Raw genomic sequence first — 16,639 nt, 5'->3', positions numbered from 1 at the left:
TATAATAAGCATATATATATATATATAATAACTTAAAATTTTTCATTTCAAATGGTACTCAACAAGATCACAGTTCATCAATCTCAATATCATAAAATTTCATATAAAGGTCCTCTTATGGAACCTGCAAACACATAATTTGTGTTAGAACATGACATCCGATCCAAGATTTATGTCAAAATGTGACACCCGATCTAAATGTGTGTCAGAATATGACACCCGATCCTATTATATGTAGGAATATGACACCCGATCCAAACATACAAAGCTATCACAATTTACCAACAATAGTCAACATTATATCACCAATGGGTTCATCACAAAACAGGCCAGTAGTGATCATTTCACATATTTCATAGCATGCCTCCCTATTTATGTACACATATGCATACCATGAAGTTTGAGAACGAAGTAGGAATGAAATAAACCATTCTGGTTTTTTCCCGTCTTTAAGTTCAAAATTGTCCCACCACAGCAGGACCATCTCTCTCTGGCGAGTTGCACGGAAATAGAGAGTTTAGAACTTGAGCTCCAAACTCCTATTTCACAATATACCTTCATCCCATGGCATCTTAAATCATACCCTTCACGCCAAATCAAATTTCGCGAAGCCATAAATGCTCTATATCATCTTGTCTATCATCTAACTAAATCAGATTATCGATTTGATCCCTCCACCTATAAAAAGGTCACCCTAGACCTCACCTAACTTAAAATTCATCTAAGTCTGGCCTAGGCTAAATTTTTCTAAAATTACTACCCAAAGTTTCCTGGCCCAAATTTCTTCCCTGTTGGCCTATCCATAACGATGGAGGTCGTTACAATAGATACAAATTTATCCATCACTCATTCCCGAGTGACCATCTAGGGAAAAGAAGGCTAAAGTAGAGATAGAGTAGTACATGCATCGATAAACAGTTGAGGATACTTGTCTCGTATGTCTTTCTTAGTCTCCCAAGTAGCTTCCTCCACTGAACAATGCTTCCATTACTATATCGATCTCTTTAGTCCTCAATTTCTGGACATCACAATCAAGGATTGCAACCGTCTCTTCCTCATACTAAAGATTCTTGTCTAATAAAACTGAATCTCATTTAATAATATAATCCCCATCTCCATGGTACTTTTTAAGCATCAACACAGAGAACACCGAATGTACTCCAAACAAGCTAGGTGGTAAGGCTAATTTGTACGCCATTGGACCTATACAGTTAAGAACTTCAAAAGGGACAATACAGCGAATACTAAGCTTTTCTTTTTTACTAAACCTCATTACTCCCTTAATGGGTGATACTTTTAGGATCACTTGCTTACCTTCCTAGAATGTCATATCCCTTAATTTACAGTCAGCATACTCTTTTTGACGACTCTGAGCCACTAGAAGCTTAGCTTGGATGCTTCTTACGTTATCTTGAGCATCCCTCACTAAGTCTATCCCCAAAGGCTCCACCTCTCCAGCTTCAAACCATACTATGGGAGACCAGCATCCCCTCCCGTAAAGAGCTTCGAAGGGTGTCATCTCAATGCTGGAATAATAATTATAGCAAAAATCGCATAAGGGCAAGAACTTATCTCAATGTCCCTCAAAGTCGATCACACATTCTCTCAAAATATCTTCCAGCACTTGGATAGTTCTCTCTGACTGTCCGTCAATCTCTGGATGAAAAGAGGTGCTCAAAGTGAGTTGAGGATCCAACTCCTCATGCAACTTTCCCCAAAGTTCAGAGGTGAACTGCATACCATGGTCTAAAATGATGGAAAGGGACACCCTATGCAGCCTTACTATCTCTTTCACGTAAATCTTTGCCAACTGTTATGCATTGTAGTCCACTCTAACTGGAATAAAGTGTGCTGACTTTGTCAACCTATCAACCACCACCCAAATGGAGTCATACTTTTCCAAAATCTTGGGAAGTCCCACCACGAATTCCATAGCTATTCTCTCCCACTTCCATTTAGGAATGGACATTCTTTGAAATAACCCTGCATGTGTTTAGTGCTCATATTTCACCTGTTGACAATTCTGGCACTTGGCTACATATTCGGTAATGTCTTTTTTCATACCCGGCCACCAATATAGACGTTTGAAGTCTTGTTACATCTTGGTTACTCCAGGGTGAATAGAGTATCGCGAACCATGAGATTCAAATAGAACTTTCTAAATTATGCTATCCACTCGGGGAACACAAATCCTTCCCATAAAGTTGAGCACCCCACCTGCATCAAGTGCTGAATCTTAGGCCTTGCCCATCAAAACTTTTTCTCATTCAAATTTACATCTTCAAACTGTTTGGCCTTAATCTCCTCAATACAAATGGGCCTTAGATCAACACTGGCCATCACCCCACCCTTCTCTGAATGCCAAGTCTCATGAACCTGGCCTCCAAGGCCTGAATCTCTCTAGCTAGGGGACATTTGTAGGCTCCTAAATAGGCTAGACTGTCATGCTAACTGGTTTTTGGCTTAATGCGTCTACTACCACATTAGCCTTGCCTGGATGATACTGAATGGTGACATCATAGTCTTTGTGTAACTCCATCCACCTCCGTTGTCTCAAATTTAAGTCTTTCTGGGTGAACACATGTTGCAAACTGTAGTGGTTAGCAAACACCTCTTGATGCCATAAAGATAATGCCTCCAGACTTTCAGGGCAAACACTACCGATGCCAACTTTAAGTCATGAGTCGTGTAATTCCTCTCATGCAATTTCATCTTCCGCAAAGAATAGGCTACTACATTCTTATCTTGCATCAACGCAGCACCCAAACCTGAATGTGAAGCATCACAATAAATAATAAAGTCTTTACCTTTAACCGGCAGGGTCAAAATAAGTGTTATTTTCAGAAGAGTCTTAAGCTTTTGGAAGCTCTCTTCGCATTTGTCAGTCCACTCGAATGAAACCTCATTTTTAGTCATCATTCGGGTCAAATGAATAGTGATAGAAGCAAAGTTCTTCACGAACTGGCGATAATAACTGACCAGTCCCATAAAACTCCTAACTTCAGTGATGGAACTAGGTTGAGCTAGTTCTTAACTGATTCAATCTTTTGTTGGTCTACCATTACCCCTTCATTTGAAATAACATGGCCCAAAAAGGCAATTAAAGGCAACCAGAATTCACACTTAGAGAGTTTTGCGTACAGCTTCTGCTTTCTCAGAACACCTAGCACAATACGAAGATGATTTGCATGTTCTTGTTCACTCTCTGAATACACCAAGATATCATCTATAAACACAATCACGATTGAATCTAAGAGGGGTTTGAAAACCCCATTCATCAAACTCATGAAGGCGGCAGGTGCATTGGTCAATCCAAAAGACATCACCAAGATTTCATAGTGCCCGTACCTGGTTCTAAAATCTGTTTTGGGCACATCCTCAGGCCTAATCTTCAATTGATGGTACCCTGACTTGAGATCAATCTTTGAAAAGAGTGAGGCACCTTACAACTGATCAAAAAGGTCATCAATACGCGATAAGGGATATTTATTCTGGATGATCACCTTATTCAGTTGTCGATAGTCAATGCACATTTTCATGTTACAATCTTTTTTCTTAACAAACAACACTGGAGCACCCCACGGAGAAGCACTGGGATAGATGAATCCCTTATCAAGGAGTTCTTGGATTTGAGTCTTAAGCTCTCTCAACTCTTTCGGAGTCATACGATAGGGAGGAATAGAAATTGGATGAGTACCCGACTTTAAGGCAAAGCAGAAATCTATGTCTCTGTCGGGGAGGCATACCAGTGAAGTCTGAAGGAAACACTTCTGGGAACTCGTGCATTACCAGAATAGACTCAATAGAGGGAGACTCAACATCAACATTTCGAATATGGGCCAAATAGGCCAAAAAACCCTGCCCCACCATTTTTCTAGCCTAGAGAAAGGATATGATCTTAGCTAGCTCCTTCTCACTCTAGCCTTTCCCTCCTCGAGATCTCTAGAGCCACAATTTTTTCATTACAATTAATTCATTACAATTAAGTACAACGAAATAGGGGGACAACCAAGTCATGACTAAGATTACATCGAAATCGCTCATGTCTAAAATCACTAAGTCTATCCAAGTCTGGAATCCCATAAACATCATAGAGCAAGCATGCTAAACATGGGTTACTTTGACTGACTCTCCAACAGGGGTAGAAACATGAATGGGGGCATCAAGTATATCACACAATGCATCAAAACCCAAGGCATCTTTCACGAACATATATGAATAAGTAGACCCCGGATCAAATAAAATAGTAGTCATTCGGTCATAGACAATAATAGTACATATGATCACTATGCCAAATGCCTCTACTTCGATCTTGCCCGAAAATGCATAAAACTGAGCCCGATCATCCTGACAGGCCACCTCTCTGCCTGGATGTGCTACTCCTCAACCTACACTACCATTACCTCGGCCCCCACGACCTCTCTAATTTCCTCCTCGCCTAACCTGTGGACTCCTCTACCATTGCCTCCCCCAAACGCGGGTACTACGGCTCTGTCCTACTTGGGTGAGGAAATTGCGGGGGTGAGAACATTCTCTACTTATATGCCCCGGATCTCCACAATTGAAAATTCGTGATCAAAAAATGGCATGCTACCTGGAAACAATGCTCCTTGACCCTCATAGGCTAGATGTTGCTCTAGAGTACCAGAAAAACTGTCAGTAGAAGTGAAAAGAGCTGACTGAATTGGTCGGGCTACAATTATCAGCTTGCCTGACCCTCTAGAATAGGATACTTGAAAATTTACTATGCTCTTGGGCTTCTTAGCTAAAGCTTTGGCTTGCCCATCTCATCTCACACCCTCTACCTTCTTCACAAAATTAGTGACATTGTTGAAATTCCTGCCTGACGAAGTCATGTAAACTGACAACACCTACAATTTGGGGTTCAACCACTTCACAAACAACCGTATCCTTTCTTCCTCTATAGTTACCAGATGAGTAGCATACCTGGAAAGCGCATGAAATTTGGCCTCATAAGCAGCCAGCCAGCCACCCACATACCACCCTGTTCTAAGGCCATGAACTCATCCTTTTTGCGGTCCCTCAAGGTACGTGGCACATATTTCTCCAAGTACAAGGCATGAAACTAGACCCAAGTGAGTGGGGGCAACACTGGCGAGAGACACTCCACATAAGCCCTACACCATTGTTTGGCCTTGCCCTGCAGCTGGAAAGACACAAATTCTACCCTATGTTGATGTACAATGCCCAGCTTGTGCAACTTCTCTAAGCAATCAAGGATGAACTCATATGCACCTCATTTTCAGAACCATGAAAAACTGGGGGCTTAAGCTTCAGGAAATTGATGAGCATGTCATGTTCAGTGTCGGTCATGACTAGACCCATGAAGGGTCTGAAAAAGGCATTAGTGCCTACTACCTCATCTACCAAAAGGGCAGCTACAACAAACGGACGAGCAACAGGGGATGGTGCAGCAGGTACAATGGGAATGGCTCCAGTACCAGTCACTCAGAAAGTCCATGATCTGCTGCGCTAGTATGGGGTCTAGAGGGGGAAGACCAGCATCACCAATTTGGTTGTATTCCACATGTTCAGTAGTCTCCTCCCCCTCAACCTCTAGATTCTCCTCTAACTCATTCTGGGGAGTGGGAGGGGCCTCACTTACTGATACTTCCTCAACTGGATCCTCAACCCTAGCGGGTGCTGCTCTCCCTCGGCCTTTATCGTGCCTCCCTCTCCTGCTTCTACCTTAGTCGCGCCCTCGTACAACTGCTTTTCTTTCGGCTCAACTGGAGCTACGGGTCGAACACCATTGTAGCGAGTGTTAACCATCTGCAGATAAGAGAGTGAAAGAAGTTAGATACCAATTTGGATCACTAGATACTAATTGGAATCAAGTTATAGCACGAAAGAAAGAAGATAGAGAAACTTTTCCTATAGTCCTGTAGTCTCTCGAAGAAAAGTACAGACGTCTCCATACCATTTCGCAAGATTCTACTAGACTCGTTTTGGTATGACGAGATCAACGAACCCTGGCTCTGATACCAACTTTGTCACAACCTCGACCTGTCGTGATTGGCACCCACACTAACCCTCTTGTGGGAGAACCATTACTACAGCCCAACTAACAATCATCGCAATAACATAAACAATTTTAAAAATGCGGAAGCAAATTTAATCAACAAAACACAAGCTGAGTTCTTATAAACCCAGAAATATCTAGTCAACAACCCAAAAATATGGAAAACATCCTAGGAATTGAAAGTCAATCGTACCAAAACTCTAATAACCATTAAGTCTAAGAAAGGAAATACAATTCCCAAAGAAAGTCATTAAAATAACACTAGAGTCTGAACATCAAAGTCCCGAAAGAAGGACTAGAATAAAAGAGAGTCCATGGCAGCCTAGAAGAATAGCTTACCCTTGAACTCGAATATCATCACTCCTCTAGGCGAGGTCTCTCCGCAGCCGGCTAAATATGTCATGTACTCAACAAAGATAGAGCAAGTGTAGTATCAGTATACAAAATCAACAGTGTATTAGTAGGATCATGCGGTTAGCTAGTAAGCGAGTCATGGACAAGTAAACAGTAGGAAGAAAAGAGAAGACTTCTTATTCTCTTGAAGGATTAGAGATTAGAGATTGAGGGATATTCACAGATCAATTGCAATGAAGAAAAACTCCTTTATTTAGAGGGAAAAACTGACTTGAACCCTAAGAAAAAATTCTTAACTTTTCTCCAAAAGAATATACATGATAGACAATCACTATAATACAAATATGTTTATACAGATATATCTATAACAATAAGACAATTATTATTTATTAGAGGTAAAAAAAAGTACAACTTGAAGAGCCATTAACTAATTAAATGTATGCGAACTCTATTGTAAATATGTGAAAGGGAAGTCCAAAGAACATTAATCAAGAAATAACTATATAAAGGCAAGAAATGGTTTCCATTTCCTCGAGTATTCATTGTGGTTTTAGCAGATTTTTTCTTATATATTTTTTCCCGCTAAAGAAAAATTTGCAAAAAATAAAAGAAATTGAGAGACGAAGAAATATGTAGAGTTGATGAATGATGGATATTGGAGTCAGAATAATCACCAGATTCAACTCCCATCACCTGATGATGAAGACCATCTACATCTGTGGCACTAGCTAAGATTCATGAGCTATATAAGGGAGGTGGTTAATTTCTCTTTTTTCTTTTTTTACCCTCCATTTTGGAGGATTTATAGTGTTTCCACACTTCCCCTCCAATGTGACTCGAACCCAGGACCTATCGGTCGTGGGTGGAGGTGCCTAACCAACTAAGCAAGCCTCACTTGTCTGGTTAATTTCTCTGAAACACTGAATTTCTTCATAGTGAAAAAAAAAAATGAACAAACAACATTTATGATTCGACATATAATTATTAGGATGAAAAGTATGTACTATTCTAAATCAGGGTGCACATTGCAGGTGGCCATTAACTAACTATTCATATGCATTTCAATAATATTATATTAAACAAAGGCATCATTGAACTGTTGGACAAAAGCTGTCTGCTAGTGGTCTCCAATTGCCAATCTAACTACCATAACAATCTTGCAGTTGTCCCCCTCCTATAGAACCACAAAACAACAAGAACTCAACCCTGTTTCGCACTGGCACAATATCATAATCCAAATTTGTTGATGAGTAATATACAACTGCAGGAAAGTATAGGTATCATATAAGTTCTGATAAGAGCTAGTCCCAAGCACTAGTTACTCCAGGACCATATCCCCCACTGTAATTGCCATAACCACCACTACTATTACCTCCATCATAGTAGTTCACACCACCTCCACCTCCACCTCCACTTCTATTGTATGAGGAATCCCTCCTGAAGTCACGCCCACCAAAACGGCCTCCACCAGCCCGCCTGTTTCTACCTCCTCCGTATGAACGGCTAGCATAACGAGTCAACCATTCAGGTACCTCCTGATTAGCTTCTTGCATCAAGTCAGCTAGTGGTTTGGCCATCGAAAGGTTACCATCATTAAAGAAAGCAGTTGCTAATCCTGTCTTTCCTGCACGACCTGTCCTTCCTATACGGTGCACATAATCATCAATGTCATTGGGAAGATCAAAGTTGATAACATGAGAAACATGAGGGATATCAAGGCCTCGAGCAGCCACATCCGTCGCAACTAAAATTGGGGTATCTCCTCTCTTGAATGTTCTCAACGCTTGCTCCCTTTCCTGTAAAAAATAAACCCACAGGTAATGTTGACTATGATGAGCTGCAAAATACTGCAAGTAATAGTTAGTGCAACACAAAGACCAGACTGAATATACAAGTATCAGGTACATGTTGCACACATGCCCCTTCTCCTCGGTATGTGATGCAGATATTGATAGCAATATGGTGGACAGTTTGGGAGTGAAACTTTAGGTGTTTTGAAGATAGAGAAAATTCTATTCAGAAGATCGACAAGAACTGTTTACTGTTGTTTCATTTTTGATGTAAAGAGAATTTTGTAAATGATGCTGAAGCAGTGAAAGAACTCACAGAATCCCTTGAAAAATAGGAAGGGATAATCTGATGGTATCGCGTAAATATTATCATACTTGCCATGTCTCAAACAAAAACAAAAAAAGTGGTACCATTTAATCACATTGTAACAGAAGCACAGAACAGTGTAAACGGTCATGTTTGAAGATCAAATTGCTTTGATTTATCTCTATCAATTCCAAGATCTCGCCTACCTGCTGAGTCCTATCACCATGAATGGCAGTTGCAGGAAACCCATTAATACACAGCCAATGCTCCAATGCATCAGTACCCTTCTTTGTTTCGACAAATACCAAAGTTAGAGCATGCTGCAGAAAACAATATAATGAAGTTAATAAGATTGCCAGTCGATTTAAACAAAAGCTTAAGACGCCGCATTGTGTTTTATCATGTATAAACTTTATAGGCCTAATGCAACAAAATCTATGTTACACAAAGAAGCAAATGGGGAGGAGGATGCAGTCATGTTGTTGGAAGACACTGAAGCATTTTAAGAGGATGCCAGTCAATTTAAATGAGAACTCATGCAGAATGAAAATTTAAGCAGACTCCAATCTAGGAAATTCAGATTCATATCTATATATAGCAGGTAAATAAACCAACAAAAACAATCATGAATGAGCAGCTAATAGTGATCAGACAAGAGAAGATTTAAGCTAGTAGCTTTATAGACCAAAAAAGTAGCTAGCGAACATTCTTAATTCTTTGCTATGTTCCTGGGATTAGAAGTCCTGATTTCTTCCCCACTCAGTCAATCTGCTCAAGTGCCTCAAACAGGACTTAACTAGTTGAGAATAATTTATATAGCAAGAGAGAGCTAAGAGTCACATGCTACCTTGCCGTGAACCCCATTAGCCATCTGTGCATGAAGTAGATCCATAAGATGGCTTCTCTTGTCACCATCATGAACAAATTCAACTCGTTGAACAATCAAGTCAGTACTAGAACCAACCCGTCCAACTGCCAAAAATATGTAGTTTGCAAGAAAATCAGAGGCCAGTCTCTGCATTCCCAAGAAACAAAAAAAAGAAAGGGTTAGAAATCATATACAAAACAAGACAACTGCTCAGAAGATTTTACATGCTGCCAAGTCAACAATTTGCAAGGCTAATTTGCCAGCATTGCAAAAAGACAGGTGTCATCATGTAACAAGAAGAAATATTAGGATTCCTCAAGTGTGTTTAAAGAAAAAGAAAAAAATGGAACATTTAGTAGAAGTTCAAAGAATCTCGAACCATGGTTTAAGATGATGTGTCATTCCAATAGAAAATGTCTGTAAGAAGCAGAATACTAACAATAATAACATTGGCAATTGCAAACACCCCTACTGAATAAAAGAAAACCTGAATCTCTTTTGGGAATGTAGCACTGAACAGCATAGTCTGTCTTTCACCAGGTGGAGGCATATCCATTTGCTCCACTATCCTTCTAATTTGAGGTTCGAACCCCATGTCCAGCATACGATCTGCCTCATCGAGAGCTAAATATCTAATCATCTGTAATGAAACTTTTGCTCTCTCAAGTAAATCGAACAGTCTTCCAGGAGTTGCCACAAGAATATCAACTCCTCTCTCAAGCTCTCGGAGCTGCAGATATGTGATAAACAATTGTTCAAACAATAACGCAAAAAACACATCATTTTTTTCCTTGATGAAAGTTGTGTTTTATTGATATTGTAGGGGAAACCAAATATACGAGACGTGTACCAAGTGAAAAATCTACAGAACACCACTTTATACTCAAATGTTCAGAGGCTTTGTGAGCAAATCTGACAATAAACTGATACGATTAGATACTACACTTGACATATAATCTGACAATGAAATCACCATAGTTAAACAACTGAGTACTTCTATTCAGGTTGACTTTATCGGCATATCAAATGAAAGAAATGTTACTAATTTGATTTGTTCAAGCTTCCGAAACTAATTTCAGTGTATAGACTCTTTTTAATAACCGAGAAATTCTCTAGGGCCAATGGCACACAATTTGAAACTAAGAGGATAATGGGCCCACCCTCTGCTCTTCTCCACTTATGTCAGTATATGACTGTAAGTCCAACAACAAAAAAATGCATGTTGTATATTTGAAAGCAGAGTTTCAGTTGAAAGTAGACAAAGTGGAGCATCACGTGGAGGTGGAAGAACATTCTAGACATCCCTTCAAAATATGTAACAAGAAAATTGGATGTTCAGAAATGGAAATCAGGGTAACAAGGGGCACCTTCCTAAAGATAACAGGATAACAAAATCCCAACAAAAAGAAGGCTTGCTAACTGAGAACAATATATGGTTCATGTCATATACAAATGTACCAGAAAATAAAGATTTTTTTTTCTCAAAACAGTAAAGAAGTACTCCAGAAGATAAAGATCTTAGTTTTCAATTGCATTAGCACTAGATTTCAGGATCTAACCAAAAAGAATGAGAATAGGGAAGTTCATATTAAAAGCAACTATTTACCCAAATCAAAGCATCACGAAGGATCTCATTTATCCTGGTCAAATACATATATATCTTCATGAGACTCTCAAGAGTCGTAATAAATCTTTCTAGGAATCTTTAACATGGGATACCCAGAGATCTTTCCCATTGATAAATCAGAGGGCCCCTCCTCGAACAAAGACAAATTCTTAAAGTTAGATCACTATCAACTATTGTGGAACAAGTTCCCCTCTTTCACCGTCAAATGCATATGATATCTACATTGATGAGCTAAACAAAATTAAACAAACTCCACGAATTGAATTCGTCTATAGACTGATGTGTCTAGAGGCTTCTTAGTTGCATTCTTATCAAACCCATTTTTTTAGCGGACTTTTTGTACAGAGAAAGCATCCCAAAGGTTACTAAACAGCTTTTTCACATTGACATTGAAAAAACTAACAAAAATGTTCCCAATGCACAATTGATGAGTTGCATGTAGTTTTACAAAGCCACGCTCTGCATGAGTACTGCTCCCCACATGTTAGGACACAGTAACAACTTGTATTTAACCATTTCAAGAAGAAATTGAGATGCACTTGCTCCCCGTCTTTCCCTATTTCCTGACAACTTACAAGTTGAAAATAGAGGGGGAGATTGGGGGGTGGAGAAAATACTTGCATATACAGCTGAAAAAATGAAAGAAAAAAGTGGTACCCAATTAACAAGCAACCCAAAACCATTAGACCTTATTACACCACTTTTTTGACAAAATCTAAACAGTTGCTTGTCAAAGGAAGGTATTTTTCAAAGAGGAAGTATAGAGATGGAAAGTAAAAGGCCCCCGGGGCTTTGATAAAGTGGTACGAGCACAAAATGTGATGGATGGGTTAGGCACACGTCACAAGTTCGAACCTTATCGCAACAAAAGTTTGGTATTTAAGTGGAGAAAGGTACAAGGGTGGATCCATAATCCACCAAGTTTGGCACCTTGCGCCCTCACTCTCGTGGATATATATATATATATATATAGAGAGAGAGAGAGAGATAGATATATCTAGATATATATATATATATATATATATATATATATATTAGTGTGCTATTAATAGAAAAAATCTGGTCAAACCCATAAGACAATTTACAAACTCTAGCATCTAGCCATCTAATACAGTTGTACTTTCCTGCTGAAAAAAAATCACAACAACAACAACAACAACAACAACAACAACAACCCAGTGAAATCCCACTGAGACATATCTAATGTTAAACGGGAAAAAAAGTTTGTGATGAAAAAAAATCACAAATTAAATTAAATTCATAAATAAGTAAAAGCATCAATCTCCATGAAGTATCTACAACCTCGGTGCATCTTTTTATGTCTACTTAAAAACTAATATAAAAACAAGAAGCCTTTCTCCTCTACCCAAAAATTGTTCTTATATTCCTGTTTTTGGATGTCCAGAAACAGAGTCCCCTGGGTCAAACAAGATAAGAAAGTTTTTATTGTTCAAGCTTTGGCTCATCAGCATTAAATCAGATATCTCCAATGGATGACCATTGACTGGGTGTAAAAATAACAGTGATCGAATTATACAAGCAAAGACAATTCTTGGATTAAGAACCACTTATTGTGACTTTTAACTGCCAACAAAGAAAAAATAACAAGATAAGTGACCGGACAATCAGATCGACCTGCGAAATATAAATCATTAGCCTTACCTTTTACACCCAGTTCAACATGCACGACAACAGAGCAGATATGAAAAAACCATACAGCTATGAATAAGTTCTCATCTAAATAATTTACAGCACAATAATGAGGCGTATATCAACTTCCCCTCCTTAAAACACAGAGGAAAGGTTTCATTCACCAATGATGAAACAAGCATGAATGAGCTTACATATTATAACATTAAAACTTTTTTTCCCGTTTAACATTAGATATGTCTCTTGTGGTCTCTATCTGTGCATTTTGTAAGAGATGGAAATTAGACTCAGTGGGTGTTTGGATTGGCTTATTTTAAGTGGCTTTTGTCTTTTAAGCTCTTTTTTAATTTTGGAAGTGTTTGGAAAAAGCACCTTTTTTAAGCTGAAAACGTTAACAAAAGCCAAAAGCCAAAAGCCAAAAGTTAGGTGTCCCCAAACTTATGGCTTTTAGCTTATGAGTCACTTATAAAAAGCCAATCCAAACACCCCGTTATTGTAACCGTATGATGCAGTAAGGAGTCAACTAATATGCAATTTATGTCCCAGGCAAGAGTAAGACATTATCTTTAACCATGTTGCTAAGAGCACATGACACAAGCTTGTCGAACTCTGCCTTTCTTTTGCTTCAAGCTGTAATAATGGGAACAAATGCTTCTCAATTCATTATGTGCATTTTTGGGGACATTCAAGGACACGGTGTTTAGGTCTCATAAGAATCACAGCTACTAAGAAAAAAATTGGAAACCAACCTCCACTCAACAAAAAACTTCCTATCCATCCAACATCACATGAAAAGAATTCGGTGTATCACCTAGACATATATTTGTTTTCCTTCACAAAATAGGGCAAAGGGAGAGAGCGTAAAATGGTACCTGCTGATTAATCGGGGCTCCACCATAGGCCACTACTACTCTAACACCAGTCTGATAAGAAAATTTTTTAGCTTCCTCGTGTATCTGCATGTAAAGTGCAGCATACAATTGGAATTAACAAACTTGAAGGTTTATAAGGGAAAAAAGGTAAAGGGGTCAAGTGGAATTTCACAAAACTGCTATAGTACCACACCTACCTGCATTGAGAGCTCTCTTGTTGGTGAGAGAATAAGAGCAAGGGGAAACACTGTCCGCACCCCGCGAGGCCGTTGCGGAAAATTCCCCCTCATGATTCCACTAATAATTGGGAAACAAAAGGCAGCTGTCTTGCCGGATCCAGTCTGGGCACAGGCCATGAGATCTCGTCCTGCTAAGGAGATGGGAATCGCATATCGCTGGACAGGAGTCGGCTTCACATATTTGCACCTCCTAATATTCAAGTTAACGGCCTCCCCTAAATCTATCTCGGCGAATGTATTAACAGGAGGTGGCACATTTTCTCCACTTGTTTCCACTGGAATATCCTCATAAGCATCAAAATTTATTCCTGTATTCTCCTGATCAGACGATTGCTCCAAGTCCACATCTGCATCATTACCAAAAGGGTTAACTTCCCGCTCTCTACCCCAACCACCTCCTCTACCACCCCAACCACCTCCGCTGCGGCCACCACCACTATACCCCCCTTGGCGTCCATAATCTGGCCTAGAACCACCCCATCGAGACCCACTAGTTGGTCCATTGAAGCCTGAGCGGTCATTACCAGAAGGTGGGCCACCCTGCGATGGAGCTAGAGGTTCTGCTGCCATCAGTTTGTTGCGAAGGTGTGGTGGGACATAAGATGATCTTCTTGTAGAAGCAGAAGCTCCACTCCCCCCACTTGGCCCAACATTATCAGAAGCTACATTCTCAACAGAATCTGCCCATGAGTTCCTCATTATCAAAATTTTCTTCTTCCCTTTTAATCCTCTCCTAATCCACACAGTTGAAAATCCTAATCGGCAAATGACCCAAACAATGATAACCAGAAATTTTCTTCTTCAAAACACTCTGCTTAGATCTGTTTCAAATGGATTAAGCAGTCCTAAACCTGCCCAAAAAATAAGACACTAGAAACTGTGATTAACACTACATAGACAAATACAAAACACAAAGAATAGTTCTACACAGTTACACATATTCTATCCTTAAATCAGCTGATTTCCCATGGCATCATCTATCCAAATAAACACAAAATTCCACATATAACCATAATCAGAATAAACTAACACATGAAAAACAAAAATCTTGAAGTTGCAAAAGCAATGCTTTAATCCTGACCTCTGACCAAAGCAATCAAGCACGTACCTCCCCCAAAACTTCCCATCAAAGGGGGGGTTACAGAAAAAAGATACATATATACAAAATACTAAACATATGCAGAATGAACATACCCAGAAAACGTAACGCCTGAAAAATAGAAGAATGAGATCAATCAAGCATTAACACATAAGGAGAGAGAGAGACCCATAAGGGAAAAGAGAAGAAAAGGCAAACCTTTAGAGAGAGACGGGTGGGTGAATGGAGAAATAGAGAAACCCTAGCGCTGACAAAGAAGGAAGAATATAAGAATTCGGACACAGAAGCAGAAACAATCGGAGACAAGATGCTTTTCTGAGATTGGATTTTCAGATTGACGGCTTATAATAACTTAGGGAGAAATTAAGGAGACCTTAAGATTCAAATTTTGCATATGCGTCTTTACTCTCTCTGTGAAGTCTTACCCTTTTCAACTACCTTTGTGGTTGTGGCTTTCTTTTCTATTCTTTTCTATTCTTTTCTTTCTTTTTTCCTTTTTTTTTTCAACTTAGGTACTTTATCGTTCACTTTTATTTATTATATTTTGATTTGACATATTAATTAATGTTTAATATTATATCTTGAAAAATAATTTAGATAATAAATAGATGTTTAATAGTAGATCTTGAAAAAAATTTAGATAATAAATAATTCATGTTAAAAATAAAATAGATTAAAAGTGAGATGTAAAAATAAATTATTTTTTTTGAAATACTAGAAAAATAAAAGTGAAAAGAGGGAGTATTTTTTTGTTATACTTTTGGCTGAATAACCTAATAGACAACTGTATTTATTCCATTTTGATCCTTTAATTTATGAGATTTTCGTTTGACCGTAAAAAGTAGAAATGGTTTCTGGTGGCAAAAAGTATTTGACCATACAACTTATCATTTTTAACAAAAAATCCGAATTTCCAAAAATTAAGAAAAATAATTTAAAAAATAAAATTTATCTTAAACCATTATATTTTATAAAAAGTACTTTATCATCTATTAATCCTAACTTGACAAGCTTGGGAAACACACCATGAAGTCACGCACTTAACCTATGTACGTATTTCTGTTTATGATGTGTTTGTTGTTATTTAACTCTCAAGGATTTAAGGTATTGTTTCATAGAACTTGTTAAAAGTAATGTAAATATAAAAATTGGATGTTCCACAAAAATTGTTCTTAAGCAGGTTGGAGCTTATAATCTATCAGTTTAATTTTTATCACAAAACATGTCCATTATAAAATAATAATACTAACTTATGGGTATTTTTAATAGTTTTTAAAATTTATGTGTATAAATCATATTTCTTTTAAAAATTAAATATTCTTCCCAAAAATTATGGCCAAACACATGGTGAAACCTCATCCAAACAAGCTTGCCAAAAATATTTGGGAATCTATGGTCAAACACTAGCTTGCCCATTTCAAACTTTTCAACTACCCTTGTGGTTGTGGAGTTGTGCTCTTTGTTTTTTTTCCAACTTACATATTTTTTTGTTTTATATTTTGATATGTGATCCTAGTTTTATTTTTGTCGAATAGCCTAATAAACATTTATATTTGTTCCATATTGATATTTTATTCCTTTCATTTTATGAAATTTTATTCAAATACTTTAACTTATCAATATATGGTGATTTTACTGCTTATTTGGGTCCTTTTACTTTCGTTTGTAGGCCCTTACTGCTATTATAAAGATGTTATGGTGTGTATTTTTCTTGTTTCAAAAATATTTAGTGTGAAAAAAAATTTAAAGTGATAAGAAGTGAAATTGGACAAAACTAATAAAAAGGATTG

The 16,639-nt window shown here is 38.2% G+C and overlaps 1 protein-coding gene across 1 annotated transcript; it reads right to left on the bottom strand.

Annotated features, from left to right (window-relative positions):
- Nucleotides 1–7,452: 7,452 nt before the first annotated feature.
- Nucleotides 7,453–15,286, bottom strand: LOC129870085 (DEAD-box ATP-dependent RNA helicase 37-like). The gene is made up of 7 exons (XM_055944673.1): nt 15,048–15,286; nt 13,709–14,601; nt 13,512–13,595; nt 9,850–10,092; nt 9,342–9,509; nt 8,701–8,814; nt 7,453–8,193 (listed from the first exon to the last, which is right to left on the bottom strand). The coding sequence occupies exons 2-7, from the start codon at nt 14,447–14,449 to the stop codon at nt 7,699–7,701; spliced, it is 1,845 nt and encodes a 614-aa protein (XP_055800648.1). The 5' UTR covers nt 14,450–14,601; nt 15,048–15,286; the 3' UTR covers nt 7,453–7,698.
- Nucleotides 15,287–16,639: the final 1,353 nt, after the last annotated feature.

Source organism: Solanum dulcamara, chromosome 10 (genome assembly GCF_947179165.1).
Source record: "Solanum dulcamara chromosome 10, daSolDulc1.2, whole genome shotgun sequence".
Lineage (NCBI taxonomy): Eukaryota > Viridiplantae > Streptophyta > Magnoliopsida > Solanales > Solanaceae > Solanum > Solanum dulcamara.
This window is presented reverse-complemented; position numbering and strand designations above follow the sequence as displayed.

Excerpts from the sequence above, each read along its gene's own strand:
- LOC129870085 (XM_055944673.1), bottom strand. The coding sequence starts at position 14,449 with ATGAGGAACTCATGGGCAGATTCTGTTGAGAATGTAGCTTCTGATAAT. Across the intron at positions 13,596-13,708 it reads CAAGAGAGCTCTCAATGCAG|ATACACGAGGAAGCTAAAAA; the intron begins GTAGGTGTGGTA and ends CTTTACATGCAG. Across the intron at positions 8,815-9,341 it reads CTAATGGGGTTCACGGCAAG|CATGCTCTAACTTTGGTATT; the intron begins GTAGCATGTGAC and ends TGTTTTCTGCAG.